The sequence below is a fragment of the Cordyceps militaris genome, assembly GCF_000225605.1.
Source record: "Cordyceps militaris CM01 unplaced genomic scaffold CCM_S00006, whole genome shotgun sequence".
Lineage (NCBI taxonomy): Eukaryota > Fungi > Ascomycota > Sordariomycetes > Hypocreales > Cordycipitaceae > Cordyceps > Cordyceps militaris.
The window spans coordinates 611,381-637,191 of record NW_006271974.1 but is presented as its reverse complement, the minus strand read 5'-3'; the positions used below and the strand labels follow the sequence as shown (position 1 = coordinate 637,191).

The 25,811-nt window shown below is 54.3% G+C and overlaps 11 protein-coding genes across 11 annotated transcripts; 8 read left to right on the top strand and 3 right to left on the bottom strand.

Annotated features, from left to right (window-relative positions):
• Positions 1-936: 936 nt before the first annotated feature.
• Positions 937-1,601, top strand: CCM_07497 (uncharacterized protein; the record flags this gene model as incomplete). Its single annotated transcript, XM_006672638.1, has 4 exons — positions 937-1,036; positions 1,089-1,229; positions 1,281-1,421; positions 1,480-1,601. The coding sequence occupies 4 exons, from the start codon at positions 937-939 to the stop codon at positions 1,599-1,601; spliced, it is 504 nt and encodes a 167-aa protein (XP_006672701.1).
• An 83-nt stretch (positions 1,602-1,684) lies between these two features.
• CCM_07496 (zinc finger protein, putative) lies at positions 1,685-2,593 on the bottom strand (the record flags this gene model as incomplete). The annotated part of the gene is made up of 3 exons (XM_006672637.1): positions 1,685-1,851; positions 1,908-2,229; positions 2,375-2,593. 3 exons carry the CDS (start codon positions 2,591-2,593, stop codon positions 1,685-1,687), a joined length of 708 nt encoding a protein of 235 aa, XP_006672700.1.
• A 1,817-nt stretch (positions 2,594-4,410) lies between these two features.
• Positions 4,411-5,192, top strand: CCM_07495 (Proteolipid subunit of the vacuolar H(+)-ATPase; the record flags this gene model as incomplete). The annotated part of the gene is made up of 4 exons (XM_006672636.1): positions 4,411-4,445; positions 4,564-4,719; positions 4,799-4,983; positions 5,047-5,192. The coding sequence occupies 4 exons, from the start codon at positions 4,411-4,413 to the stop codon at positions 5,190-5,192; spliced, it is 522 nt and encodes a 173-aa protein (XP_006672699.1).
• A 304-nt stretch (positions 5,193-5,496) lies between these two features.
• On the bottom strand, positions 5,497-8,373 carry CCM_07494 (vacuolar protein sorting protein DigA; the record flags this gene model as incomplete). Its single annotated transcript, XM_006672635.1, has 2 exons — positions 5,497-8,096; positions 8,160-8,373. 2 exons carry the CDS (start codon positions 8,371-8,373, stop codon positions 5,497-5,499), a joined length of 2,814 nt encoding a protein of 937 aa, XP_006672698.1.
• A 756-nt stretch (positions 8,374-9,129) lies between these two features.
• On the top strand, positions 9,130-10,261 carry CCM_07493 (chorismate mutase/prephenate dehydratase; the record flags this gene model as incomplete). The annotated part of the gene is made up of 3 exons (XM_006672634.1): positions 9,130-9,228; positions 9,261-9,321; positions 9,390-10,261. The coding sequence occupies 3 exons, from the start codon at positions 9,130-9,132 to the stop codon at positions 10,259-10,261; spliced, it is 1,032 nt and encodes a 343-aa protein (XP_006672697.1).
• Positions 10,262-12,729: 2,468 nt separating this feature from the next.
• Positions 12,730-14,499, top strand: CCM_07492 (membrane transporter; the record flags this gene model as incomplete). The annotated part of the gene is made up of 3 exons (XM_006672633.1): positions 12,730-12,903; positions 13,047-13,948; positions 14,004-14,499. The coding sequence occupies 3 exons, from the start codon at positions 12,730-12,732 to the stop codon at positions 14,497-14,499; spliced, it is 1,572 nt and encodes a 523-aa protein (XP_006672696.1).
• Positions 14,500-14,894: 395 nt separating this feature from the next.
• Positions 14,895-16,502, top strand: CCM_07491 (DnaJ, subfamily C; the record flags this gene model as incomplete). The annotated part of the gene is made up of 1 exon (XM_006672632.1): positions 14,895-16,502. One exon carries the CDS (start codon positions 14,895-14,897, stop codon positions 16,500-16,502), a length of 1,608 nt encoding a protein of 535 aa, XP_006672695.1.
• Positions 16,503-18,277: 1,775 nt separating this feature from the next.
• Positions 18,278-20,156, top strand: CCM_07490 (MFS alpha-glucoside transporter, putative; the record flags this gene model as incomplete). The annotated part of the gene is made up of 4 exons (XM_006672631.1): positions 18,278-18,536; positions 18,599-18,690; positions 18,757-19,793; positions 19,850-20,156. 4 exons carry the CDS (start codon positions 18,278-18,280, stop codon positions 20,154-20,156), a joined length of 1,695 nt encoding a protein of 564 aa, XP_006672694.1.
• A 1,005-nt stretch (positions 20,157-21,161) lies between these two features.
• Positions 21,162-22,817, top strand: CCM_07489 (Aspartate/other aminotransferase; the record flags this gene model as incomplete). Its single annotated transcript, XM_006672630.1, has 5 exons — positions 21,162-21,275; positions 21,459-21,468; positions 21,530-21,580; positions 21,664-22,313; positions 22,368-22,817. 5 exons carry the CDS (start codon positions 21,162-21,164, stop codon positions 22,815-22,817), a joined length of 1,275 nt encoding a protein of 424 aa, XP_006672693.1.
• Positions 22,818-23,090: 273 nt separating this feature from the next.
• Positions 23,091-24,194, bottom strand: CCM_07488 (uncharacterized protein; the record flags this gene model as incomplete). Its single annotated transcript, XM_006672629.1, has 1 exon — positions 23,091-24,194. The coding sequence occupies one exon, from the start codon at positions 24,192-24,194 to the stop codon at positions 23,091-23,093; it is 1,104 nt and encodes a 367-aa protein (XP_006672692.1).
• Positions 24,195-24,748: 554 nt separating this feature from the next.
• On the top strand, positions 24,749-25,594 carry CCM_07487 (50S ribosomal protein L24; the record flags this gene model as incomplete). The annotated part of the gene is made up of 1 exon (XM_006672628.1): positions 24,749-25,594. One exon carries the CDS (start codon positions 24,749-24,751, stop codon positions 25,592-25,594), a length of 846 nt encoding a protein of 281 aa, XP_006672691.1.
• Between the last annotated feature and the right edge of the window lie 217 nt (positions 25,595-25,811).

Here is a 25,811-nt window from a genome sequence, read left to right as displayed (position 1 = left end):
AAACACTATGAGGCGACACGTGCAGCAGGAACGACGATACACTCGTCAAGAACAACTTGTCACCCCGTTATAAAATGGCCTAGTTCCTGAAGAAGATGCTATCCTTCTGCTTATCCATAATGCGTAGTTCATGACAATTTTTACTCCCCAATTGACACCACCCGTGTTGCCGCGACCACGTGAACCGAGGGCAAGGAATACGAGACCACACGGCTAAGCACTTGTCAGGCGGTATATCCACAGCAGGAGAAACATTATGTGCTTTCGAAGCTACTGCCTTGTTCAAGATGGTGGATCCAGATTGCAAATATGGCGACGGCCCGGCGGATCCGGGAGCATGTCTTGAGCAACGACATCGTGCCCTACCCGTTCTCGCCCCGCGGGCCCAAATAATGACGTCTCCCCCCCGCAACTCGAGCTGAATGCCGAGCTATTTGTGGCGACAAGATGGGCTTCAAGACCTCGTATCTGGAGGAACCCCATTGTCATGGCGTGTGGGGATGGTTTTTCCGTCCACAGCGGGCGCGATCGACGAAGGCAACGCCTTGACTATACGACGGAGAAATAGACAATGTGGATCGCCAAGCCGAGTCGTACCGTATGAAAAGTCGCAGCTGAATATATATTCCTGGTCATAAGCAGCCCAAGGTGTTCGCAGGAGACGCTAGTGAGATCGCGGCGTCGGCACCTCGCGATGCTGGTGCCCCGTCACGGACCTGACGCCACCGTTGTGGTCTGCATGCTTATTTCGTATGTGATGTCATTTTGGTAATGCCTACCTTGATCGGAGTATACACAGTTAACGGAGGAATAGAGGACCCTGTCCATTGATGGCCGAGGCGGACCACGGGGATAAATAGGAGTTGTCTCGCAACCTTGTCTCACCCAAACGACTCTCACAATTTGCATCAGTTCAATCGTAACTCAATCGTCACCATGAAGCTTTCCATCATCGCCTCCATCGTCTCCAGCGCCGGGATTGTTGCTGCCGCTGCTGTTGCGGCTCCGTCTTCTGCCACCTGCGTTGCCTATGATGGTACGTACTTGCACCGGTCTCTCATTAAATGCTAATCGTAACGCTTCTGCAGGCATTTGCTTCCTGAACGGCATAGACTACGGCGCCTGCTGTGACGACGGCATCTGCGCCGGCTCCCGCTGCCGTGACCCCAAGACCCTGATCCCGGCGGAGCCCACGGCCACCCCTGAGCCTACCTGTGTTCCCTACAACGGTATGCATACCAAGTAGTCTGCGTTTGATGAGTTCTAATCGTCGCATGCAGGCATATGTTTCCTGAACGGCATAGACTACGGCGCTTGCTGCGACGACGGCATCTGCGCCGGCTCCCGCTGCCGCGACCCCAAGACCTTGACTCCAGTTGAGCCCACGCCCACTGCTGAGCCTAGCTGCGTCCCCTACGACGGTATGTATTTTCACATAACATTTTTGACTTGATGGGTGCTAACGGTCTGTGTGAATAGGCGTCTGCTTCCAGGGTGGCATAGACTATGGCGCCTGCTGCGACGACGGTATCTGCGCTGGCAGCCGCTGCCGCGACCCCAAGACTCTCGGCGCCGAACCTACGGCGCAAGCCGATTCTTGAGCATTCTGTGTGACGGGTAGACGGACTTTGTAAAATAAATTCAATATAAAGCTGCGCAGTATTGAAGCCATATTCAAGTGCAGCTAGAGGCACAAGAGGCCGCCGCCGCCAATCATCCTTGTGACGCTTGACTGCACGTCACCGAAGCGGGCGACGCCGCACGTCTCACTCTCTAAGTGATTAATGATGCCCGCCAGCGTCGTGAAGTCGCGGCAGCCCGGGCTAGGGCAATGATACAGCGACTGCTGGTCTACTCCGTGTAAGTCGGTACGTCCCTAGTTCAAGAACGCGCAAGATTTGACTCACGAGCTGCAGAATTCAGATGCTGGTTCAAGGCAGGCAGAGTTTTAAAGTCGCGGGTGCAGAGGTAGCAGTCGTAGGCGTAGCCGTTCCAGGTGCGATCCGAGGCTTCGTACTTGGCGTCGCCGTCCCACTCAAGCAGCTTCTTGGAGATGGTGCCGTTGGGATCCTTGCTGCGCACGTAGCGGTAGATGGATTCGCGGTTGGTGGTCGTCTTGGGGCACGCATTCATCTCGAGGTGGTGCGCGAGGCCGGTGGCGGTGGTCAGGCTCTTTTTGCAAAAGGGGCAGGTGACGCTGCCGCCTCTGTGGCGGCTCGAGTTGAGGTGCTGGGCGTGTCATGTCATGTTAGAGGTTGTATTCATGTTCCTCCAAGCATATATCCCATGTTGTAGCTTCTAGCAAAACCGTAGAGCGGTGATGACGAGCTCTGGTTCGCTCTGCGTCGAGCTCGCAGCGGATTTGGATACTCACCATACGCAAGTTATTATAATTCTGAAAGGTGCGGCTGCAATCGGAACAGTGATTGTGACAACTATACTCGTGCGCCTGGCAGTCTTCCTTGTCGGCAAAGGTGTCGTAGCACAGGTCACACTCGACCGGCCAGTGCCCCTTGGCGTCCATGTGCTGTTCCATGGCTCGCTCGCTGCCGAATTCCTTCCCGCAGGCGTTACATTCGTAGCACCCGTACATTTTTACAAGCTGGCTGGGTATGAAGCTCCTTTTTTTTTATTCGAGTTGCAAGAATTGACAAGTTGACGGTAATTGGAACGCTTTCAGGGGCTGTAATTGCGATGCCATCACGTTACGGATTGATGTGCATCACGTGATGGATGTTTCGGGAGCCTGCCATTCCCAAGAGGCCATGGCTACGAAATCCAAGCTCGGCGGATCGGATCGGATACACATGTCAGTGAAAAGAGACGATGGCGTCTACGACTCAATCGGCAATCTTGTGAACGAGCGTACGCGCAGCGCTTGTGGGGAACTCTGCTATTTTAGTAATGCGTGGTGACACAAGCGCTGCATGAAAAGCGCAAGAAATGTGTGGATGAACAGATGAGTTGCTGATTGACACGAATCGGTGGGTGGCTTGTAGCTGGCAGGCTGAGTCAAGGCGGTTGAGCGCGCCCAAAGTTGGACACCAAGTATACTTGTGCTACAGTTTTCCAACGACATGCAAACTGAGGCATACACCTGTGCTACCAAACTATACGTAACTAACGTAAAGTAGGCCTTTTTGGTCCCCCATAATCATTTCCGTCGCTGAAACAGGCCATGGCGGCTTGGAAAGGCCCGGGACTTTGCATCTCGCGGGGGTTTGCTGATCTTCGTCGGTAGTCTGCGCCGATGTCGCCGTGACCAGTTGCCTTTTTTGTACGTACACGTTTCTGACAAGCTTCCTGATTGCTAGGCAGTTTTTAAGACTACATTTTTGTAGATTTCAAGCGAGTTGCGTATGGTGGTAAGGCGACATGGAATCACATCCAGCCGCAGTCCTCCGCTTCACTCCCAACACAAGACAAACGGAACAAACCTCGAAAAATAAAATAAAAATCTCCAGTATGCATCAAATTGACTACAAGCCGAGCTCTTGAATCGAAATATGTACGCCTGTTGCACTGGCACTGCATTAGATTCGCTATGGCGCATGTCTCGCCGGCGTCTCAAGATCGGGAGCCCCGGCGCTGAGACGAAACAGGGCGCAGGTCTAGGCACCCAAAACCAGAGCGACCCTGAACTTGACAAGGCTGACTTCTTTCCTACCCGCGTTTAAAGCAATGATGTGAAATGTGAGGTTTTTTTTTATCTTTGCATGATTATATCGCGGCACCATGCTGCTTCTGCCTTAAGGTTTGACGGGCGCCACGTCAGCAACACCTCCCTCATGCGGCGGTGATGCCAAGAAGAGGGATCCGCGACGGCTCGAGTCGAACTTTCACGCAGGATTAATCACCGGATCTAGCGAGTCTCCCGACTTACTTGTGTCGTTCATTTTTGACGTAGAACGATATGATTTCTCCGCCGCTGAAATCGAAAGCCCTTGGTATTAGTGCGAGCGCCACCGTGCTTGGCCTTCTAGCTCGCTTGTCAGCAGGCAGCGAGATGAAGCAAATATCTCAGCTGTGGCATTTATGAATTCCTCTAATTGGGTTTGACCCTGTCTGTACAAGTGGCCTGGATGGGCGGCCTCACCTGCGGCACGCTGCCCAGGATCGGTGGGCTTTTTAGGCAGACACATTTCCGTCCAGTCGTCCACCATCCTGGCCCCATGTAAATGCATCCTAACGGCGCCTGGCTGTGGCCGATTAATTCGGCTGCCTACCAGATGCGACTCCGTTTCTCTCAGCCTCAAATTGTATGAACTGAACGGACGGGTACCCTCTCCGGCCCTGGTACACGATGGCTCTCACGGGCATATATAAGCTTGCCAGGTGCCAGCACATCAGCAATTCAAGCCCACATCCCACCTCAACATCGCTCTAGTTTGTTAAATGCAAAACTCAATCATGGATTACGAAATCATCGCGAGCATGGACCGCTGGTAAGTCGACAGCAAGACATATCTAGCAAGCCACCTGGGTCTGAACTATCTAACTGTCGCCTCAACCAGCCCTTCCTACGCTGTAAGTAAATCTGCCGCCGGGTAAATAATGCACCAGCGCAGCTAACAATGACTCCAAGAGCTTCTTTGGCGCCATGGGCTGTGCATTTGCCATCGTGCTCTCAACATTCGGCGCGGCCTACGGCACGGCCAAGCCCGCCGCCGGCATCTTCTCCTCTGGCATCCTTCGTCCTGAGCGTCTCGTGCCCAACACGTAAGTCTTTTCACCGTCGCTATCGTAACCGTCTCTGAATCATATTCTTGTACTGTACAAATTGCTAAGATAGTGATAGGCTTTGTGCCGTCATGGCTCAGATCTTGTCCATCTACGGGCTGGTCTGTTGCGTCGTCATGATTCCCAGCATCAATGAGAAAATGGCCCTGCACACGGCCTTCTTGCAGCTTGGCGGCGGCATCGCCGTTGGTCTTTGTGCGCTGGCTGCCGGCTTTTCCATTGGCATTGTCGGCGACGCTGGAGGTAAGCCTGTTTATACATTTCCCACTACGAATCTTGTCATGGACCGCTGACAGAGCTTCAAAGTCCGCGCCAGCTCCCAGCAGCCCCGTCTATACATGGGAATGGTCCTGATCCTCATTTTCTCTGAAGTCTTGGGTCTCTATGGGTTTGTCATTTCGCTCTTGATGATCACCAAGTCAAAGTCCGATGTTACCAAATGCCTGTATTAGTTCCATGAGAAGGGAAGAGAGCGACCTGCATAATGAATTCCTATTTTGGCTATAAATAATGTGTCTCATTTGAATTGGAAGTAAATCTCTCTAGTGTTGTACACGTTGAAGAGTCTTTCAACCGCCAGCGCTTCATAAATGGTATATTAATCCTCGCACGATAGGCGCACTATCATACTACCCACTCGTTCGTTTCTCCCTCTGCAACGAAAGGCTCGTCGATCTGCTTGATTGCAAAATCACTACACAGAATGCTACAGAGCCGCATTAGTTCGAAATATTCCCCCACACTAGGGGGCGGGACTTACCATGCCGAGGCGACCAGAGAGTCCAATTCTGCTACAACAGCGTCTCTCTTTGCGCCGCTCACAAGACCTCTGTGGATTTGCAGTTGCAGCTCTTTGATCCGCCCGGACTTCCCCACGCCAGCCTGCTCCAGAACCTTGCGGCCCATGCAGTCAGAGTGGAAAGCATGCTGACAGGGAAAGACGAAGAACTGCCTGCTGAGCAGCGGCAGGCCACACACGTAGCACTTTTCGCCAGGTTCTACAATGGCGTAGCGGTGATCCAGTGCCGCAATGTCCATCTTGATATTGGCTGCCGTCTGTGATGATTCGTCCATTTCCTTTTTGAGATCATCAATGTTTCGGCTGTAGTCCTCCAGCGCCTCGCAAATCTCCTCTCGGAAGTCGTCAATCACCACAAAGTCGGGAAAGAAGGGGATCAGGTCTTCGATTTTGAGCAGCTCACAGCGCCGCAGAAATTCAATTGCAGACTTGATACCGTCTGACTGGGAGATGACCTTGCGGGCGACGGCAAGCCACAATCGCTTTCGGAGCTGGGGATTTGTGATCGGCCGATCTGCAATAACGGCAGCTAGCTCTACTTCATTGTGCGAAAGAGCCAAGTCTACTGCCTGAAGATACTGGCCCATGCTGGTGTAGATGTGGACGCAGGAAAGCGTGCGATGGTGCTGAATGCATTGGCGCAGAGCAAAATCGGGGTCGTAGCGCGGCTCATCACCCTGTGCCTGAAAATATGAAAGTAGGCCAGACTCATCCTTGGACGGGTTAGAAGCGTATATAGATATAAGGGTGTTATGGATAGCGGAGTCTTTCGAGTTGAGCTGGTGAATAGCGTAGTTCAGGTACCGAATTGCTTGGTTTTTCGCGTTCACTTCATTTGGGTTCGAGCGGCTATACTCCAGGAGTGCAGGTATCAAGCTTCTTGGTTTGAGATCTGCATGGCGCATCAGGATTTCAACAGTCTCCTGCGGGGCATGTGTCATCAGAACGGTGCTGTAACGGTAAAAGGCTTCTGGGTCTGTCTGCTTCTTCAAAACATCCAGAACCTTGGGCCAGGTCTCCCGGAGTACCCAGTACGAGAGTACATATTCGTAGTCGTTGACCGAGTTGGCATAGAATAATAGCTCTTCTTCCCGTCCATGGCTGCTGATGATGTCATAAACTGTCTTCTTGTCCAAATCGTTCTTGGAGCGTACGACGAAATCTTGGAATTGTTTTTGCACACTTTGAAGGAGCTTTTGAGATTCACTAGTGTTTAATGACTCGGACAATTCTGCTCGCGTCCCGATGGTGTCGTCTAGCGAGTTGAGCTTGGCCATGAAAATCTCAATGAGCCAGCTGGCAATCATCATTCTTTGCATGATCGCGGTGCGCTTTGTGGAAGCCAGTTTTGTAAGAAGGAAACTGCGCAGTGCATCATGCTGGTTGTTGTCAATCATTCGAAGGGCCACATCTTCGAAAGGCTTGTTGCTGTTTCCGTACAGTGCGGCTGCCTCTTTCCAGTTTCCTTTTTTGGCCATGTGGTCGCCGTATGCTGCTGCAACAGTTTCTTTCTGGTCCTGACCACGTGCTTGTTGGAGCGCCGCTTCAAAGTGTTGCGAGTCCATCAGAATCTGCCAGATATTGCGGTCTTCGTCGTTGGGGACGATTTCAAAGACCTCTTGGCCTGTAAAGAGCCAGAAGGTATACTTTTGCATATCAACCGCGAATCCAATCGCTTTTTGACCGCTCTTCAGAACGTCATGCTCGGATATCGTTTGACCTGTAAGACGGTTGATGGTCACAACTCGACCTCCAAGCAAGCAGATGATATGCCACTGGGTCAAGGCCATGGCATCGATGTTGTCCGGCCCGGCCTTCTTTTTTCCTGACGCATCCGAGATAATCTGGGAGCGGGAAAGCGACTTCGATTCCGCAAAAACTTTGGAACCCAGCGTCTGCTCTGCTGGCGACTGCAGCAGCGTTCCGTGGAAGATGCCTTGCGACGACAGCCAAGCATACGCCTTGTCTTGCTGCCTGTCTTGGTATGGCTCAGTCTCTTTTGCATCAGGTGAGATAGCTAAGGACGAGAGTGCGGCCGCTGAGGTACGCGAGATTTCATGAATAATGGGGTGCTCTGACTCAAAGAGCCGCGAGTATACGGAGCCACTGCCATCATTGCCAGTTCCCGTCTTTCCAACAAGATGAAACAGCCGACTCTGTGTAGCAATAATGACTCTGCGAAAGTCCGATCGTCCGTCCAGAGTATCGACCCAAAGGCCGGTGATGGGTCCGTCTGGGAGCTTGTGGAGGCTTTTAAGGTGTTTGACTTCCTTCTTGTAGAATTCGTTGGACACTTCGAGGAAAGTTTCGTAAATGTTTCCGTCGGATGCGCCTATAAGAATCTCGCGGGTGGAAGCGGTGGGTAGAGCAGGGTTCCATGCCACGCTTTCGATCGGGACGCCGCGGAGTCTTCCTAATGGCCGAGGTTGCCGCGACTGCGAGTGCAAATAGTAGTTTTCGCCGAGGGATGTACAAATAATTAGATGTGACGCGGTGGGGTCAAGGAACATGCGGCAGATCACTCCAACTTCGGATGTCTTCTTTGGGAGGTCGATGTCTGCTCAGGAACAGGTTAGAATCCGATGAGGAGAGCGCAACGCAATGGGTCGAAATAACGTACCATCAATATCCTCTGGCCTGTTGAGGTCTATACGCAAGATCCGTCCGTTGGACAGCGCCAGGATCATAACATCGTTAGCGACTTGAGCAGCGACAAAGTCGGCCGTTACTGAGAAGCCCAGTTGCGCCGCTTCCACGGTGAAGATGGGCAGATCATGGCCGTTGGCCCCCAGCTGGTTGGCTGGGTTGAACCCATCAATAAGATCGAGAGCCATGGCTAGTGTCGCATCCGCATAATTGAAACGGTGAGGCCTTGGTCGACAATTGTTACAGCGACAGCTTCCGCGGTTGACGTATGCGCGATCCGAAGCTTGTAGCTCCAACGTTATGACGCCTACCTTACCCCAGCTGCCTCGTGAAACCCCACTGTGTGGAGTTGCGTGGACTTTATAATACCTAATTAGCCAACCCTACAGCATATCAAGCGTCGGTCGCGTGGCCAAATGGCAAGGCGTCTGGCTACGAACCAGAAGATTGTGGGTTCGATCCCCACCGTGACCTTTCTTTTTGCCTTTCCGGCGAACTGCGATTTTTTATGGTCCAACCTTTAGACTATCTATTAGTCCTCAATAAGAAGTTTATTTTTCTATCAATCACCGGTCGCGTGGCCAAATGGCAAGGCGTCTGGCTACGAACCAGAAGATTGTGGGTTCGATCCCCACCGTGACCTATTCTTTTGGCAGTTCAAGCCGTTGACTCGAAGAGTTCATGTGAAGCTTGAGGTTTTCTTTTGCTGTTGTGGGTAATTGGTCAAGTATATTGTATCTTTTGCTCAACTTGGAGACCCTCTGTGCACCTCGTGTGCTAGGTCTGTATCACTAATAAGTCCCTGTAGCTTGTCTGCAGCCGCTTGCTGTCAGTCCATAAATAGTGCATCGCCGAGTCTCGGAAGAGGGGAGGGAGGGGCACAGAAACTGAGAAGTACCACCACACCGGCCTTGAGACTGCCGACTCCTAGAAATAAATCACATATGTCGCCCTCCGACCGCAAGCCGATAGCGGCATATTTAGGGCCTACCGCATCCTATTCTCAGCAGGTATGGATTTTATACCCCGCCTCCAAACCCGTTGTATGTAGTGCTAATTCCTGCACGCGACACAGGCCGCCTTGCAAGCCTTTTCGGAGGATGTATGGTATTTGAAGCCTGTTACCACCATTGACGGTAGGTACGAGGTCAATCTGGGGCTACAGTGTACATGTGGTATAAGAATTGCTACCAACATATACTAGATGTCTGCGATGAGACTCAGGATAAGCACGCTCTTCTTGGTGTCGTGCCCATTGAAAACTCGACCAATGGCTCTGTCGTCTTTACGCTAGACGACCTGGCGGATAGAGACGGGCGTTACAAGGACATATACGTCAACGGCGAGGTTTATGTCGACGTTCATCATCAATTACTAGGCCACAAGAACGCGAATGCCACGAGGCCTTCTGGCCAAGGCGCAAGCGGCGCATCAACGCCAACGGCAGCAGACCCGACGCCGTCCAAGCCCAAGAGCAAGCCATTGGAGAACCTTGACCACATCAAGAAGCTATACTCGCACCCGCAAGCTTTTGGTCAATGTACCAAGTTTATCTCAACTTATCTCAAGAATGCGGAAAAGTTTGAAGTTAGCTCAACCAGCAAAGCCGCCGAGCTGGTGGCGGCCGACACGAGCGGCACGTCGGCCGCCATCTCCAGCAAGCTGGCCGGGGATTTTTACACGCTCGACACTCTGGCAGCGTCCATCGAGGACCGCGACGACAACACGACGCGCTTCCTCGTCATCGGCACGCAGCCCACGCTACCCGTAGACTACCCGCTGCGGCAGGATCCAGCGCAGCGGACGGGCACCAAGTCGCTCGTGACATTTACGGTGCCGCACAAGTGCCCGGGTGCGCTCGCGGACATTCTGGGCTGCTTCCGGGAGTTTCAGCTGGACCTGACGAGCATCAATAGCCGGCCGAGCTTGCTAGGCCCATTTCAGTACATCATCTTTGTGGAGTTTGAGGGACATAGGCTGGATGACACGGACGGGCGGGTGAAGAGCGCACTGGAAAAGATTGCGACGATGGCCCAAAAGTTTAGGTGGTTGGGTAGCTGGTACACGTACAGATAAGGCGAGGATGGATGGCTGTCGCGAAAAATTGCTTGGTAAGAAAAAAAAAGCGAAAAAAGCGTGATGGTGGCCGGGATTGGATGTGGGACAAGGCGTTTGCAGGGCAGACGCGTCAATCAATTAACGAGGCTCAAATGACGTCCAACTACGATTGAACCGGCGTGCGTAATGTGCAAACTTGTCGGATTATGGCAAATCGCGATGCGGTGGTGGGCATGTTCCGCAATGAAACTGAACTGGGAGAGGAGCCGAAATTGAGGCTGGGCTGTGATACACAAGAAGCAGCTCAATCCTTCAATAATCTCATCAAAATATTGTCAAGCGGGCATAAATCGGAAAGGATCCAGGTAGTTATCATAGGCGTTACAGGAGCCAAATTCTGGATTGTCGTGTCGTGTTCCCGATGACGCAGCCAAGATGCAGTTCACTGTGTAGGGTAACATCGCACTCGATAGTGCTGGGCAAAAGGCCCGGTCTCTCTGTTGACAGGGCCGAAGCCAGCGTTAAGGATGGAGGTGGCGCAATCCCAGACAATCTGAACTCATGCGATTGAGCAATGGAAGTAGTGCTTATTATTACCCATGGCTGAAGGACGAGGCGCTGGGAAGAGCAGCCACTGACGTCGCCCCATTTGAAAGGGTGGCCAAGTAAGTACGGTTGGCTGCCGATCAAGACCGTTGAACGTGGACTTGTGGATGGAGAACTAGGTACCCCTTCGACCAGTTAATACATACTAGTTGCTTAGAGAAGCAAAACGCGTAGAGGTCGGAGAAGCCCGTGTTTGTGGTTAGTGTATCTCGCGTTGTTCCGTGGAAGGCTGAGACTGTATGAGGTGGTGATGACTATATCGATATGGGGACACATACTATTTGTGCCGGGTACACGTGGCTGGTATTAGTTAGATTACGAACTCTGTCCTGGTATTGGTCCTCCATAATATTTTATCAAAGTACGATGAATAGTTAGCTCCATCCATGTGGGCGATTCCCAGTATTACCATAGACCATGGTGAGTGGGGCGGCAGAGGCAAGAGCCGCAATGCCAACAATGCCTGCGGCGCAGAGCAGGTCGTGGAAAGGCACGTAAGATGGGAAAATCCGGGAAGAGTGCACGTGTTTTGCCCGAGCTTGCAGTCGATATGTTGGACTACTAGCATGGTGGAAACGAAACAAGCCGTCGCGGGACCTAGTTACAGCGACCCCCAAGGAACTCGCAGCCTTGAAATTGGTGAAGACCTCAAAGCCCCCCCACAGGTGAGAGGCGACGGCCCGCCCGCGAATGGATACAGGTATCGATGGGCGACAAGCGGCCTATCACGACGATGGTATGGGCACACGGGGGTTCCGCTTAGATGGTCACTGCTAATTGCAAGTGTCAAGCCTCAGAGGGGCAAAGGGGAACTTGGGCATCAAAGAAGCGTAGCATGGTTTTGGAGAGCGGGCGGTTGGCAGAATTGGAGGGAAAAAAAAAGGTTAAACAGGCTCGCTCTGGGCACAATATTTCTGATCAGGCTCTCGATGCGGCGCTTTGGGGGGGCGACGCCGGCCACTGACGGGCTACTAAGGTCAGTGGGCGCGCTAGACCAGAAGCCTGATTGGGTTGCCACACGGCTCATCAACAGCCCGCCGCCAAGATACAGCACATTACCACGCGGACATGCCAACAATATGTACGCCTCATCAGAACAGCACAAGCCTGTAGCCCAGATGATGCTCCAATGTGACCCTCTAGGAATTAATGAGCTTTCAGCCATTGAGGCCCCAAGTCAATGGTTTTCTTTGTTGCTCGGGGCACATGTTCGTTTCCAGCTTCGTTAGTGCGCCCCCGCCCAGCAGCCCGCACCCAAGGTCGTGGACTGCGGCGCGATCTTCTTGGCTGGGCTAGAAACGGCCAATCCCATTTATCATTTGCCTGCCCCAACTTCCTTGAAATACGGCCGGCTCCCCCGCCGCGCCGCATCGTCGACCTGTCTCGTGTCCTAGTTATTGCCGCCTTTTTTTGAGTCCAGCTTTGTGAACTATTCAGGTGTTTATTGGCTCCCTCCTTCGTTTTCGTGGCTCGTACCTTGTCATCGCTGCCAATCGAAACCCGATGCAGATGCTTGGTCGCTCCAGTCTCGAGTGAAATCCGGAAGTCACCCTCGCGCCTCGGCCGACTTTTCAACAAATTTAACCCTCTGCACGCATTCTTGGACAATCACCGTATTTCCCTTTGAATCGCGCATATACCGCGACCCTCGACTTTGCATTCTTATGTGCTTGCGACGCTCTTCTATTATACTTCCTAGCAAAGTGTCCTGGTGGCTCGACCATCCGTCCCCCTAGTACCTGGCACCGTTCAACCCTCCACGTGGATCCAACTTCGGTACCTAGGCGTGAAACTCTCGATCAGGAGACTCCTACGGCGATTCGGTCTGCGCCGCCTCGAACCTCATATAAAAAAGACTTGCGACGTTGCGAACATCCAACATGGCGCAGCTTCCACCATACAAGCACACTGCCGGTCTGGACAAGAAACTTGTCAGTCCCGAAGATGGCCACCTCTCCTCTGACGAGCTTGGTTCCGTCCACAGCGGCGAGGATATCCTCGGCCTGCAAGATATGGACCCGGCGCTGAATATGAAGATGCATCTCGTCAACAATGTAAGTCGCTCTTTGCCCTGTTGCACACCGTTGTGGACTGAGACGCCAAAGAGCTCCGCGGTGTCTGTGGGGCGCGCGGTAGACAAACTACAATGCGACGCAAAAGACCAAGACCGAATTGTTGAAACTGACCTCTCAAATAGGCAATTGACGAAATCGGATGGACCAATTACCATTTAAAGCTCTTCTTCCTCAATGGCTTCGGCTACTGCGTCGATTCCATGATTCTGCTTTTCCAGTCCGTCATCGCAGGACCTGCCTATAAAGAATTCGGCTCTCACGGCTACAAGAATGCTCTGACAATCGCCGTCTACTCCGGCATGTTTACCGGTGCTATCTTCTGGGGCTTCAGCGCCGACGTCATTGGTCGCAAGTACGCTTTCAACATCTCCCTCTTCATCTGCTCCGTCGCCTGCATCGTCGCCGGCGCCATGCCCAGCTGGGCCAGCCTGGCCTTCCTCATCGCCCTTCTCGGCTTCGGCGGTGGCGGCAACCTGGTCATGGACACGACCGTTTTCCTCGAGTACCTCCCCGGCGACAAGCAGTGGCTTGTCACCTTCATGGCCGCCTGGTGGGGCTTCGGCCAGGCCATCTGTGGCTTCATCGCTTGGGGCTTCCTCGTCCCGGCTCAGTGGAATTGCCTCGACGACGGTCCCTGCCGCAAGGCCGACAACTGGGGCTGGCGGTATGCCATGTTCACCGGCGGCGCGCTCGTCTTTGTCATGTCTGTCCTGCGAATCTTTGTCATCCGCCTCAAAGAGACCCCCAAATACCTCCTCGGCGCCGGCGAAGACGCCCTTCTGGTTAAAAACATCCAGGCCATGGCCAAAAAGTACAACCGCCCCTGCTCGCTCACTCTCCAGAGGCTCGAGGCGTGTGGATCTATTCGCTCTTCTCATAGCAAGAACAAATTTTCCCTTGGGGAGACTTTTGTTCATTTTCGTGGCCTGTTCTGCACCAAGAAAATTGGACTTTCCACAAGCCTGATCTGGTTTTCTTGGATGCTGATCGGCCTCGCCTATCCTCTGTTCTATGTTTTCCTACCGTAAGTATATTTCCCCAGTAATTTGCACATGAGAGATATGCTAACTTGGCTACAGTGCCTACCTCAAGAGTCGAAGCGGCGAGTTCCAGCGATCCGTCTTTGAGACCTGGCGCAACTATGCCCTGACCAACGTTTGCGGCATCCCCGGTCCTATTATTGCCGGTCTCATGTGCAACACGCGTATTTTCGGCCGCAAGTATACCATGGTCGTCGGATCACTGCTGACAATGACCTTCTTCTTTGCATACACGGCCGTCAAGACCTCTACCCAGGACCTTGCATTCTCCTGCATCATTGCCTGCGTTCTCAACATCTACTACGGCACGCTCTATGCTTATACTCCAGAGGTTCTCCCCAGCGCGCACCGTGGTACTGGCAACGGTATTGCGGTTGCGCTCAACCGTATCATGGGTATCATTTCCGCGGTCATTGGCACCGTGGCCGATACGTCAACTTCAGCACCTCTCTATGTCTGCGCTGGCATTTTCATTGTTACGGCGGTTGTTTCTGCTAGTTTCCCATTCGAGCCTTATGGAAAGAGAAGCTCGTAGTCGTAAACTCCGAGCCGGCGTTTGGTGCTTTTCATTCATGGCTGTATGCATACGATACCTCGGGAGAATCTTGGAGTTTGGGAAATGAGTACCTTGGTACTGTAGATATAGGAATAATCCACATAAAAAGTAGCATTTGAACCATTATTTCTGAAACGAGATGACAGATGGAAAAAGAAAACTGTGATTTACTAGACTATTTTTGTGTGCATATTGTGTCGATGTCGTTGTGCCTTCGGGGTTAGCTGACTAATAAAGGGGATAGTTATACTGCAAGTGGCGACGACCTCAGCCATCAACGGCTTACTCCTACAACCTCATCTAGCGCTGGCGTTGTACGCAATGACCATCGTGCCAGAGAGTCAAACCACTATAGACGAAATAGTGGCGAAAATATGAGTCTCGCTACAGGACGCAATGTGCAGCAAGTTTGCCGCCAATGTCAGCTACGAACACGCTCCAAGGTTTTGTGTGTGGCGTTATACTCATCTCAGCGCAGTGACAGCACAACTCCAGAAAGCTCAGCCGGCAATTTCAAGTCGAGCGAAAATAAGCAAAAAAACTCAAAAGGAACAACCGATGAAAACGAGTTGGGTCCGTTGGCCCGTCGCCTGCAAGAGGCCACGGAAGAGGCGCTCTACACTGGTGGTAGAGCCGGGCGGCAAGCAGTGCAAGATGCTGGATTTTCCGAAGAGCTGAAAGAAAGGCTCATGAGTAAGATTACGGATGCCAAGTTCGAGAATGACTTTGCTGGAGCGCTTGCTGAAGCTGGAATCACATCCAAAGGCCAGAAATCGCATGTCAGCTCCTTTGGCGCGCGGCACGCTTGGGCAGGGGAAGAACGGACCGAGGATGCAGTGTTACGGATGTTGGACGACGCAAAGAAGCCACTGAAACCGGATTTACGGGGGAACCCCATTGACACGCGGCTGAAGCGCGCACCAGTATTGAGCCCTGGCCAGAGAGCAGCCTCGGCACGGGATAAGGCATCGGCGTACTCGGGACTCGGGATGAAGGAAGGCCAGGGGCTCAGCGACAAGGAGAAAGACGAGATGAAGAAGCAGTTTCGAGAACGGTTCCAACCTGAGGGCCGGATTGGACCTGTCGCTATTTCTGCCGTTGCCTCCATGGCCAACGAGCGCATCGAAAATGCCATTGCCCGCGGCCAGTTCAGGAATATACCGCGGGGCGTGGGGGTCGAGACCGACTCGAGTGCGAGTAGTAATCCGTATGTCGACACCACGGAATATCTCATGAATCGGTTGATTCAGCGCCAGGCCTTGGTGCCTCCGTGGATCGAGAAGCAGCAGGAGCTGGTGCGCGAGGCCAACAGTTTCCGCGCGCGGCTGCGTAGCGACTGGAAACGCCACGCGGCGAGGCTCATCTCGTCCGAGGGCGGGTCCCTGCAGGAGCAGATCCAGCGGGCTGAGCGGTACGCGGCGGCGGAGAAGCTGCACAATCCGCGCCAGCGCGCCTCAGACCAAATCGCCGTGTCGTCGGCCGTGACAGACGACCCCGTCATGTCCAAGCAGCTCGAGCAGGTCGAGGAGCTCGAGGAGGTGGCCACCCAGGCCCTGGAGAGGGATATTGTGGCTGCTGGGCGGCCGTCGACGGCGGATTTTGGGCAGCTCCCACCCCCGTTTCGCGACCCGGCGTGGGAGGCGGCCGAGGAGAAGTACATGACGCTGGCGGTGGAGCGGCTCAACGACCTGGCGCGCAGCTACAACATCTTGGCGCCGGACCTGGCCAAAAAGCCGTACTTTTCGCTGGCGAGGGAGCGGGCGGTGTGCTACGCGACGGTGGCGCCGTTACTGGCTGGCGAGATTAAAAACAGGACGGCGAGGGTGCCGGCGTCACGGCTGGGCGGCGGCGGAGGGCAGGCTGCGAGCGGCGGCGGCGACTCGGGTAGTTTGGCGGGCAAGGGGGATGCAAAGGTTCATGTGGAGGGCAATGAGAAGGCGTTTGGGCTGAAGGAGTGGTGGAGGGACTTTTGGAAGAAGTAGTCGGAGGGACGTGAGTTGTGTGATAGTCAAGTCAAGGATGCAATAATACCACCCCAGCACAATGGATACCCATGAGCACCCGGCAAGCATGCCGACAGATGCTACGTCGTCATAGGCCAAGCCTTTCTGTCAAATACCGAGTGACGCCACAGTCTTGCAGAATCCGGGGCCGGCCCAGGGCACAGTATTTCATGGGCTCTCGGCTATTGACCCAATGATGGCGATTGCATTGTCAAGCTTGATGAAAGCCAACATGTGAATGGAGCAATACGGGAGTGAGTGAGGCAAGGGAAGAAAAGCCACAATACGGGAGTGTAGCCGCAAGACTTCCACTTCTAGAACAGCGGGTGGATCGAGGCGTTATTGTCTGAGCCCAGATCTCGGCGAGGACTTCTTGAATGAGCTGAAAAGGGTAAGCTGCGGCGGGGAGGGTCTTCTTTGGGAAAGAAATGAGGCTAGCGCCGGCGGCTTGGTACTCGACTAGGAGATTTTGAAGAGTGAACCTTGCTCCACCTTGGTGAAGGCTGGAAAAACGACGTTTTGCCTTGTCGCAGCCAGCAACCAGAGAGCGACACTGGGGTGCATGCTTGTTTCTAATCCGAATTACCCCAGACGGAAGCTAAATCCAAATTGGAGCCATTTGACCTCCTTCCTGGTCTTTTTGCGGGTGAGATCCCGGGGTAGACGTCGACGACGGCCTCACCTGTTGCTGCTGCTTGTTGCCCTCTCCCACTCGCGGGCCTACCTTTCTAGGCTGCTCCGGCCACTACTTAGGTACTAGAGCTGGACGGTGAAAATTTTGCTTCTGCGGCACCACTAAAATAAATTTACAGCGCCGCCCTGGCCGGGATACAATGACCTTGCAGTGCAGTGCGTAACATTTCCTCTTTCTTCTCTAGCACTAAAAGACTTTCCCGTGACAATTCCGGGCTGGATTAGGCCGTAACAGCGACTACGTACCCAGTTTATGTTGTTTGGCCAATACCGTCGTCACTTGCTCCTGTTGGAAGAGGCCGAAACGGCAATTGAAAACATTGAAGCTCGTGTGCGAGTTGACGATTGCAAGATGGCTTGTGCATGGTGGCGCACCGCCACGTTTGGGGGTTGTTTTTTTTCGGAAACAGCAAAGCAGCCCCTGCCAGCTTGTTGAGCTGGCCGACTGTTGGCTTTCATATGTAAAAGTATTGAGTATTTCAGTAGATTATTGTTAGATGTTCCCATCCCACAATACATTTATCACTCAAAGTTAGCTAGACTCTCTTCTCGCATAGCTCCGTTGCAAGAACCCGGAAGCAATTCAGGTAGTGCCGCTGTACATAGTGGCATGGTTCCCCCACATTGTTAAGTTAGGTAGGTCACCCCCCTTGTCAAGCCGCTAATAAGCCCTCGCCGCTTTCAAAGCAGAGGACGGCTGAGATTTCCTCTTGTGCCATTGGCGATCTCTTCCTTTCCTCCTCCAAATACTCCAAAAGCCGCCGAGCGTGCATAGCGGAGAAAGATATCCTCGCCTGGACGTCACTCCTGTGTGCGCTTGTTCCCCCGCCTCTCGTCTGCCCATCCTTGCCAAGAGACCTGGCATATAAAAAGCCCGCCTGTGGAACCTCCCGTTGGCTCTCGTAGTCTTTTGGCATCACGGCCTCTCGACTCACCCCCTTCTTCCCCTTCTCCCCTTCTCTTCTTCTCCGAGAATAATCTCTCACCCCTTTTCTTTGTGCTCTTCGAAGACACCCACCCACCTCCCTGGTGACGATCTGTTGGCTGCATACCTACACGCCATGGGTTCTGAAAAGGACGTCGACGTGCAACCCGTTGAAGACGTCGCGGCTGAGACTGCCCGCGAAGTCGCTATGAACAAGGAGGCCAACAATGTAAACAGCCGCGTCATTGAGGGCGCGCGTGCCGCTGCTGAGAAGGAGCGCAACATGACCCTCATGCAGGGCCTGCGCCTGTACCCGAAGGCCGTTGCTTGGAGCGTCCTCATCTCGACGTGCATCGTTATGGAAGGCTACGATATTACTCTGGTCAACAATTTCTGTGAGTAGCCGACCGCATATGTAAGCAAATAGCCAACACTTGTGCTAACCGTTCGTCTTTAGATGCCTTTCCCCAGTTTAACAGAAAGTATGGTGAGCTCACCGACACGGGCACATACGAGGTTCCGGCCCGTTGGCAGGCTGGCCTGAGCAATGTAAGTGCCGAATCTCCAAAAGTGATAATATTTCTCCTTCTAAAAGTCTAACCCGAACATCAATAGGGTGCCCAAGTTGGAGAAATCATTGGCCTCTTCATTAACGGCTTCGTCTCTGAGCGTTTCGGCTACCGCTGGACCGTCATCGGCTGTCTCGGCCTCGTCGCCGCCTTTACCACCATCTTCTTCACCGCGCAAAACGTCCAGATGCTTCTCGTGGCCGAGATTCTCTGCGGCATCCCATGGGGTATTTTTCAGACGCTGACCATTACCTACGCTTCCGAGGTGTGTCCTGTCGCGCTGCGCGGCTATCTGACCACCTATGTCAACTTTTGCTGGGGCCTCGGCCAGGAGATTGGCATCGGCGTCATCTTCTCCATGCTGAAGCGTGAAGACGAGTGGGCGTACCGCATCCCGTACGCCCTTCAGTGGATGTGGCCACTACCCCTCATGATTGGCATCTACTTTGCGCCCGAATCTCCCTGGTGGCTTGTCCGTCGCGGCAAGATGGAGGAGGCGAAGCACTCTTTGTTACGGTTGACGAGCAAGAATGAAGAGACCCAGTTTGACCCCGACGAGACGATTGCCATGATGGTGCACACGACGGCACTAGAGGAGAAGATGACGGCTGGCGCATCCTACTGGGACTGCTTCAAGGGATCCGACCTGCGCCGCACCGAAATTGTCTGCATGGTCTGGGCGATTCAGAATCTCAGCGGCAACTCCTTCTCCAACTATTCGACCTACTTTTTGAAGCAGGCGGGCTTGTCGGAGCATGATTCGTACTCGTTTGCTCTCGGCCAGTATGCCATCAATATGGTTGGCGTATTTGGTGCATGGGGTCTGATGACGATGGGGGTTGGCCGTCGTTCTCTGTACCTGTACGGTCTCTGCGGCCTGTGCAGCATGCTCTGCGTCCTAGGATTTCTTGGACTCGTACCCGAGGCCCAACGCAGAGAGGGCGCGTTGGCGACGGGCGCCATCATGGTCGTGTGGGCTCTCTTTTACCAGCTCACCGTCGGAACTGTGTGCTACTCGTTGGTGGGCGAGCTGTCTTCGCGCCGTCTCCAGATCAAGACGGTCGTTCTCGGCAGAAACCTATAGTAAGTCAAGACAAATCGGTAACATGAAGAAACGCACATCTAACCCGAGACTGTAGCAATATTGTGGGCATCATCAACAACGTCATCACGCCGTATATGCTCAACCCGACAGCGTGGAACTGGAAAAACTATGCCGGCTTCTTCTGGGGCGGCATCTGCTTCCTGTGCATCATCTACGTCTACTTTCGCCTGCCGGAGCCGCGCGGCCGCACTTTTGCTGAACTTGACGTGCTGTTTGAAAAGGGCATCAGCGCACGCAATTTTGCATCGACCGAGGTAGACGTGTTTCACGAGAATGTTGAGCAGAACGTAATGAATGCGTATGAGGAGGTGGATCGTCCTAACAAAGGACAGTTCGTTTGAGCGTGCTCTTTTGGGATATTTGAGAAATGAGCGGATAATGTCAGGCTTTGAACTTGATGAATTGATTAACTATGTGGCATAATAGCATGTAAATATAACGATTTGATATTGCTTAGTTTTGGCCTTTTTGGAACTGCAACATTGCGATTTAGCACTCTTTACAGGGTTGTGCTGATGAGTCGTGACCGACATGCCGCGAGCTCCGAGCATCACCGTGAGCTCTCCGACGACCCGCAACGGCGCTGGGAGGTAACGGGGGCCTCGTAGTTTGACCATTTGAACTGTTTTGTTTCGTTTCCTCCAACTGTTTCGGCTAGAAATACCATTAGCATAAAAATTAAGCATCCGCACAAGACCACATCTAGACAAGGGGATTATCCATCTCGCATAATCTCTGCCCGTGTCGTAATATCTGCCCTTGGCTGTCAGTAAGAAAAAGCGGTGCCTGCTGTCAGCCAACTGGAGCCACTCTCTCTCTACTGGTAACTAGGACGACCTGGTTGTTCTGGAGCTCGCACGAGGGAGCGGTATTTTACAGCTCAATTGGAGTAATGGAGTCGCTGGTTAGCTACCTACATACATACCTATCCGTGTACTCCGAATCGGAGTATCTAGGGAAAAGATAGAGTCATTTGTGTGCTGTCTTGTTGTTCGATTACTCTACCTAGTTGCCAGGGGCCCTTGCACGGGCCGGTTAAAACAGCTCACGCCATCATCCTCAGTAACTCATCCCGAGCAGGTCCGACCCACCCCCGATATTTGGGCTACATGCCCAGCTGCAGCCCTTTTTTTCTTGAGCCCTTTGCTTTTCTGCCCTGCTGGCATCTGACGGACTCCATTCGCGCTCACCAAAACGCCCAAGAAAGCATTGCCCACTAACTAGCCCCCCCCTTCGACCACCCCCATCTCATCTCTTGGAGCATAATCGGATCTTGCGTTTCTTTCTCTCCGTCTCTACACTTCTTCTTCTTCGCTTGCGGTTACACTGCCCTCCCACAATACACCATGATGTCTACTCTTCGTATCGCCGGCCGTCAGGCTACCCAGCGCACGACCCTTGCTGTCGCTGCTGGTCGCGCTGCCGCCTCGACCTGGGCCAACGTCCCTCAGGGCCCTCCTGTGAGTGAATTGAACACGTGTGACGTTTTGCGATTCCATTGAAGCTAATCTGGGCCTGTCTACCCGCAGGATGTGAGTAGTATTCCTGTTTGCGCCGCTCGGCGACAACGTCCCGCTCGGCTCAACGGTTGCGTGGGTTTGTTTGTCATGTACTAACCGTCTGTTTGTTGCTGGCGCTTTCAGGCAATTCTCGGTACGTTGCCTGCGGCACGCTGCTCGCATCACTCTCAATCGCTAATTCAAATGGTTTGCAGGTATCACTGAAGCTTTCAAAGCCGACAGCTTCGACAAGAAGATCAACCTCGGTTCGTCTTCCCATTCCCGACAACCCACCACTCAACCCGCGATGAGCAACCGCACGCTAACATGTCACCCTCCCCCGTCGCAGGTGTCGGCGCTTACCGCGATGACAAGGGAAAACCCTACGTCCTACCCTCTGTCCGCGCGGCCGAGCAAAAGGTCATTGACGAGAAGCTGAACAAGGAGTACGCCGGCATCACCGGTGTCCCCGAGCTCCCTCCCCTGGCCGCCAAGCTTGCCTACGGCGAGAACTCATCCGCCCTCGACCGCCTGGCCATCACCCAGTCCATCTCAGGCACCGGTGCCCTGCGCATCGGCGCCGACTTCCTCGCCCGCTTCTACCCCGGCGAGAAGAAGATCTACATCCCCCAGCCGTCGTGGGCCAACCATAAGGCCGTCTTCACCGACGCTGGCCTCAAGGTCGAGCAGTACCGCTACTACAACAAGGATACCATCGGTCTCGACTTTGAGGGCATGGTTGCCGATATCAAGGCCGCCCCCAATGGCAGCGTCTTCCTCTTCCACGCCTGCGCCCACAACCCCACCGGCGTCGACCCCACGCAGGAGCAGTGGAAGCAGCTCTCTCAGATCACCAAGGACCACGGCCATTTTGCCTTCTTCGACATGGCCTACCAGGGCTTCGCCAGCGGTAACATTGACCAGGACGCCTTTGCCGTCCGCTACTTTGTCGAGCAGGGCCACAACGTCGCCCTCTGCCAGTCGTTTGCCAAGAACATGGTGAGTAGCTCTTTGGTTGCCAGGCAATCTTGTGTGTACTAACGGTGTTTTCAGGGTCTCTATGGTGAGCGTGTCGGTGCTTTCTCCATTGTCTGCGAAGACGCCGCCGAGAAGAAGCGCGTCGACTCGCAGCTCAAGATCATCATCCGTCCCATCTACTCCAACCCCCCCATCCACGGCGCCCGCATCGCCTCCACAATCCTCGGCGACCCCAAGCTGCGCGAGCAGTGGCTCGCCGAGCTCAAGGGCATGGCCGACCGCATCATCTCCATGCGCGCTCTGCTCAAGGATAACCTTGAGAAGCTCGGCTCCAAGCACGACTGGTCGCACATCACCTCCCAGATTGGCATGTTCGCTTACACCGGCCTCACTGCCGATGAGATGACCAAGCTCGCCCAGGAGTTCTCCGTCTACGCTACCAAGGATGGCCGCATCTCCGTCGCCGGCATCACCAGCGACAACGTCGGCCGCCTTGCCGAGGCCATCTTCAAGGTCAAGGGTTAAACGGATTACATATGGAAGGTTTCGTTGATATTTAATGAGTGGGTGTGGTAGTTTCTTCCGCAGGGGGGGAAACAACAAGAATAAAGAAGGGGGAAAGATTCATATGAATCTACAGTTCATGTGCCTCTTTTCACCGAGGCCTGTTTCGGCTTTACGCTTATGGTAGCAAATGTACTTGTACTCTAGATATATAGACCGAACAAAGAACCATCAACTTATTTGGGAAAATGGACAGGCAGTGGACGGGCAGTGCTTGTATTTACCACATGGTTACTATTGCGTATGTAGGCGCTTCAAGTCCAATGTCACCTCGTCCACTTGCCGCCCAATCTCTTCGTGTGCCTTTGCCATTTCCCGCATCGTCTTTTCCTTTGCGCTGCCACCACCGTCGTCGGCGTCGACACCATACTCCTTAAGTTCGCGCTGCAGGTTGCGCACCCGTTCCGCACCGCGAATCTTGGCGTCACGTAGGTGCGCACCGTACGTGCGCAGCGCCGACACGACCTCGGGCGAGTAGACCTGCGCGTGCAGGCCCACGAGCGTCTGCGCGGCCTCGGCCTCAGCCCTCTGCGCGAGCAGCGCCACCTCGGCGGCGCGCAGCTCGAGCGACTGCGCGACGGGCCCGTGCTTGACCTCGAGGCAGCGGACGAGGCGCGCGCGCATCTCGGCGTGCATGTGCAGGAGCTGCGTCAGCGCGGACACGGCGCGCAGGCGGCCGGCGAGTAGGTGGGTGTGCGCGGCCGCCAGCTGGTCCCTCAGCGAGGTGTAGTCATGTTCGAGCGCGGGGATGTGCCGCTGTACGGTGGACGGGCTGCTGAGCGGGTGCGTAAGCTGTGTCAGGGCCAGGGCCGCGGCGTGTAAGTTAGCGGACACGAGGGCCGCGAGCGGAGGGGCGAGGACCGGCATGTCTGACAGAGGCGCGCTGGTGAGTAGGAGAGCGGCGACATCGGGGGAGACGGAGCTCGGGGTGTGGAGGAGTGGTGGGAGGACGAGGAGGAGGTCGAGAAGGGACGAGTCGGCAAGTTTCGAGTCGCGGGCGGTGTAGGAATCGCTCGGGGCTCGTGTTCCCGGCGCGCGGGGCTGATCGGCCGGAGAAGCCGCCGCAATGGCTCGTGCAAGGAGATGCTGGTTTGCGGCTCTCATACGATGCTGGTCTGCTTGCTGCAAGGGACAAGCACAGGTTAGTAAAGAGGCGTGGGCTTGGCTGGTGCTGGGAAGTCGGCGGGATTGTACCTGTCGAATGGCCTCGTTTTCTTTTGATTCCTTACTTCGTCTCGATGTGCCATCAGGGGTTAGAATGGATGTAGTGAGAGTTTTGTACAATCTGGCAAAGTCGGGATTGTTGTCGAGAACACGATCGTCCACTGGCGGAAACATGGCTGGGACTGTAGATGATGAGCAATGGCAAAGGGGTATCGAATGCGCAAGAGCAACAATTCAAACGCAATGAATAGAAATCGAAGACGCTGGACAGAAAATAAAAGAAAGCTCGAAGCTCCCGAGAGAGCCTCAGCAGAAATGGGTTGCAATCCTCAGCTTCACGACAATTATGTCAATATACCATGGGAATACAAGTACAAGTACCCCTCTACCGCCTGGCGCCCCCCTCTTCAGGAGCCAGGAAATACAGTGGAGTCGAGAACTTGTCGCAGGGTGGCCAGCAGAAAGTGAGCGCCCCGGATCATTGAGTTAGCGCTTCCGAAGGGGCCAAAATTGTTCTCGAGTGACGGCCACCTCACACAAGACACCTGCATCGGCGAGGGGCGAATCGAAGCAGCTGCGTCGGCTCCCACTGTACAATTACCCGATCAATCGATTGTTTGCGATGAGATTGCACCGAACAATAGCGATTTAAACACCGTTGACAACCTGAAATCGTACCTTGGGGAAACGAGCGTTGGCAGCTGTTACACCTCCCGTTTTCGCCGACCATGGCTTTCCGACTCTCCGCGACGAGGTCAATCCTCTCGCAGGCGAGTCAATGCCCCCTCGCACGCCGACCGACGATAAGTCCTCTCCTCACACACGCCGCCACCATCATCGCCGCCCCCAGGAGCCGCGCCTTCTCGACCACCCCCGTCGCGCAGACCAAGACGGTCAAGGCGCACCGGCTTCCGTCGGACCTGATCCCGCCGTACCCGTACGGTGAGCGGCGCCTCTACAAGCAATCGAACCGGGGCCTGTACGGTAGCGCGCGGATTCGGTACGGCAACATTGTCGCGGGCCGGGGTAACCGGACGCGGCGAACCTGGCGGCCCAACGTGCACGTCAAGGCCTTCTACGTGGCAGCGCTCGGCGCGCGCATCAAGACACGCCTGACGCTGCGTGTGCTCAAGACGATTCGCCGCGAGGGCGGCCTCGAAAACTACCTGCTCAAGAGCAAGCCGGCGCGCATCAAGGAGCTCGGCCCCGGCGGCTGGAACATGCGCTGGCTGCTGATGCAGAGCCAGGCCGTGCAGCGGCGCTTCAACGAGGAGCGAGTCGCGCTGGGGATGCCGCCAAAGGAGGTTGAGGACCGCGATGACATGATTCGCTTCGCGCTCGACTATGCCACACCGGGACCGCTGAGCGCGCGCAGCAAGGAGACGCTTGAGGCGCTTCGCGAGGCGTTCCACCGCGCCCTCATCTTGGGGGACGAGGACTTCGCTGGCCTCGAGGGCGTCGAGGAGCTGTCGGATGAGGAGGAGGCGAGGCTGCTTCAGCAGCTCGATGAGACGGATGCGGCCGAGGCTGCGCAGGTGGAGGCCGAGGCTGCGCAGAAGCAGCCGCAGCTGTAGAGGAAGAGGAGAGGAAGGAACTGAGGGTAGTCGGTCGTTCCTTGTGTTTCAAGTAGTGGCGGGGGGTCGTCGCCCACGTGTATTCTATAGCACCATTTAACTCTCAATGTACAATCTAAGTCTTTGCTTGCATTGGTGGGTATTTGTAAGTCGTCGTCTATTAACCTATTTTAACGCCTATGTATTTCTATGCGGCAGACAGCTCGTCCGCCAGAAA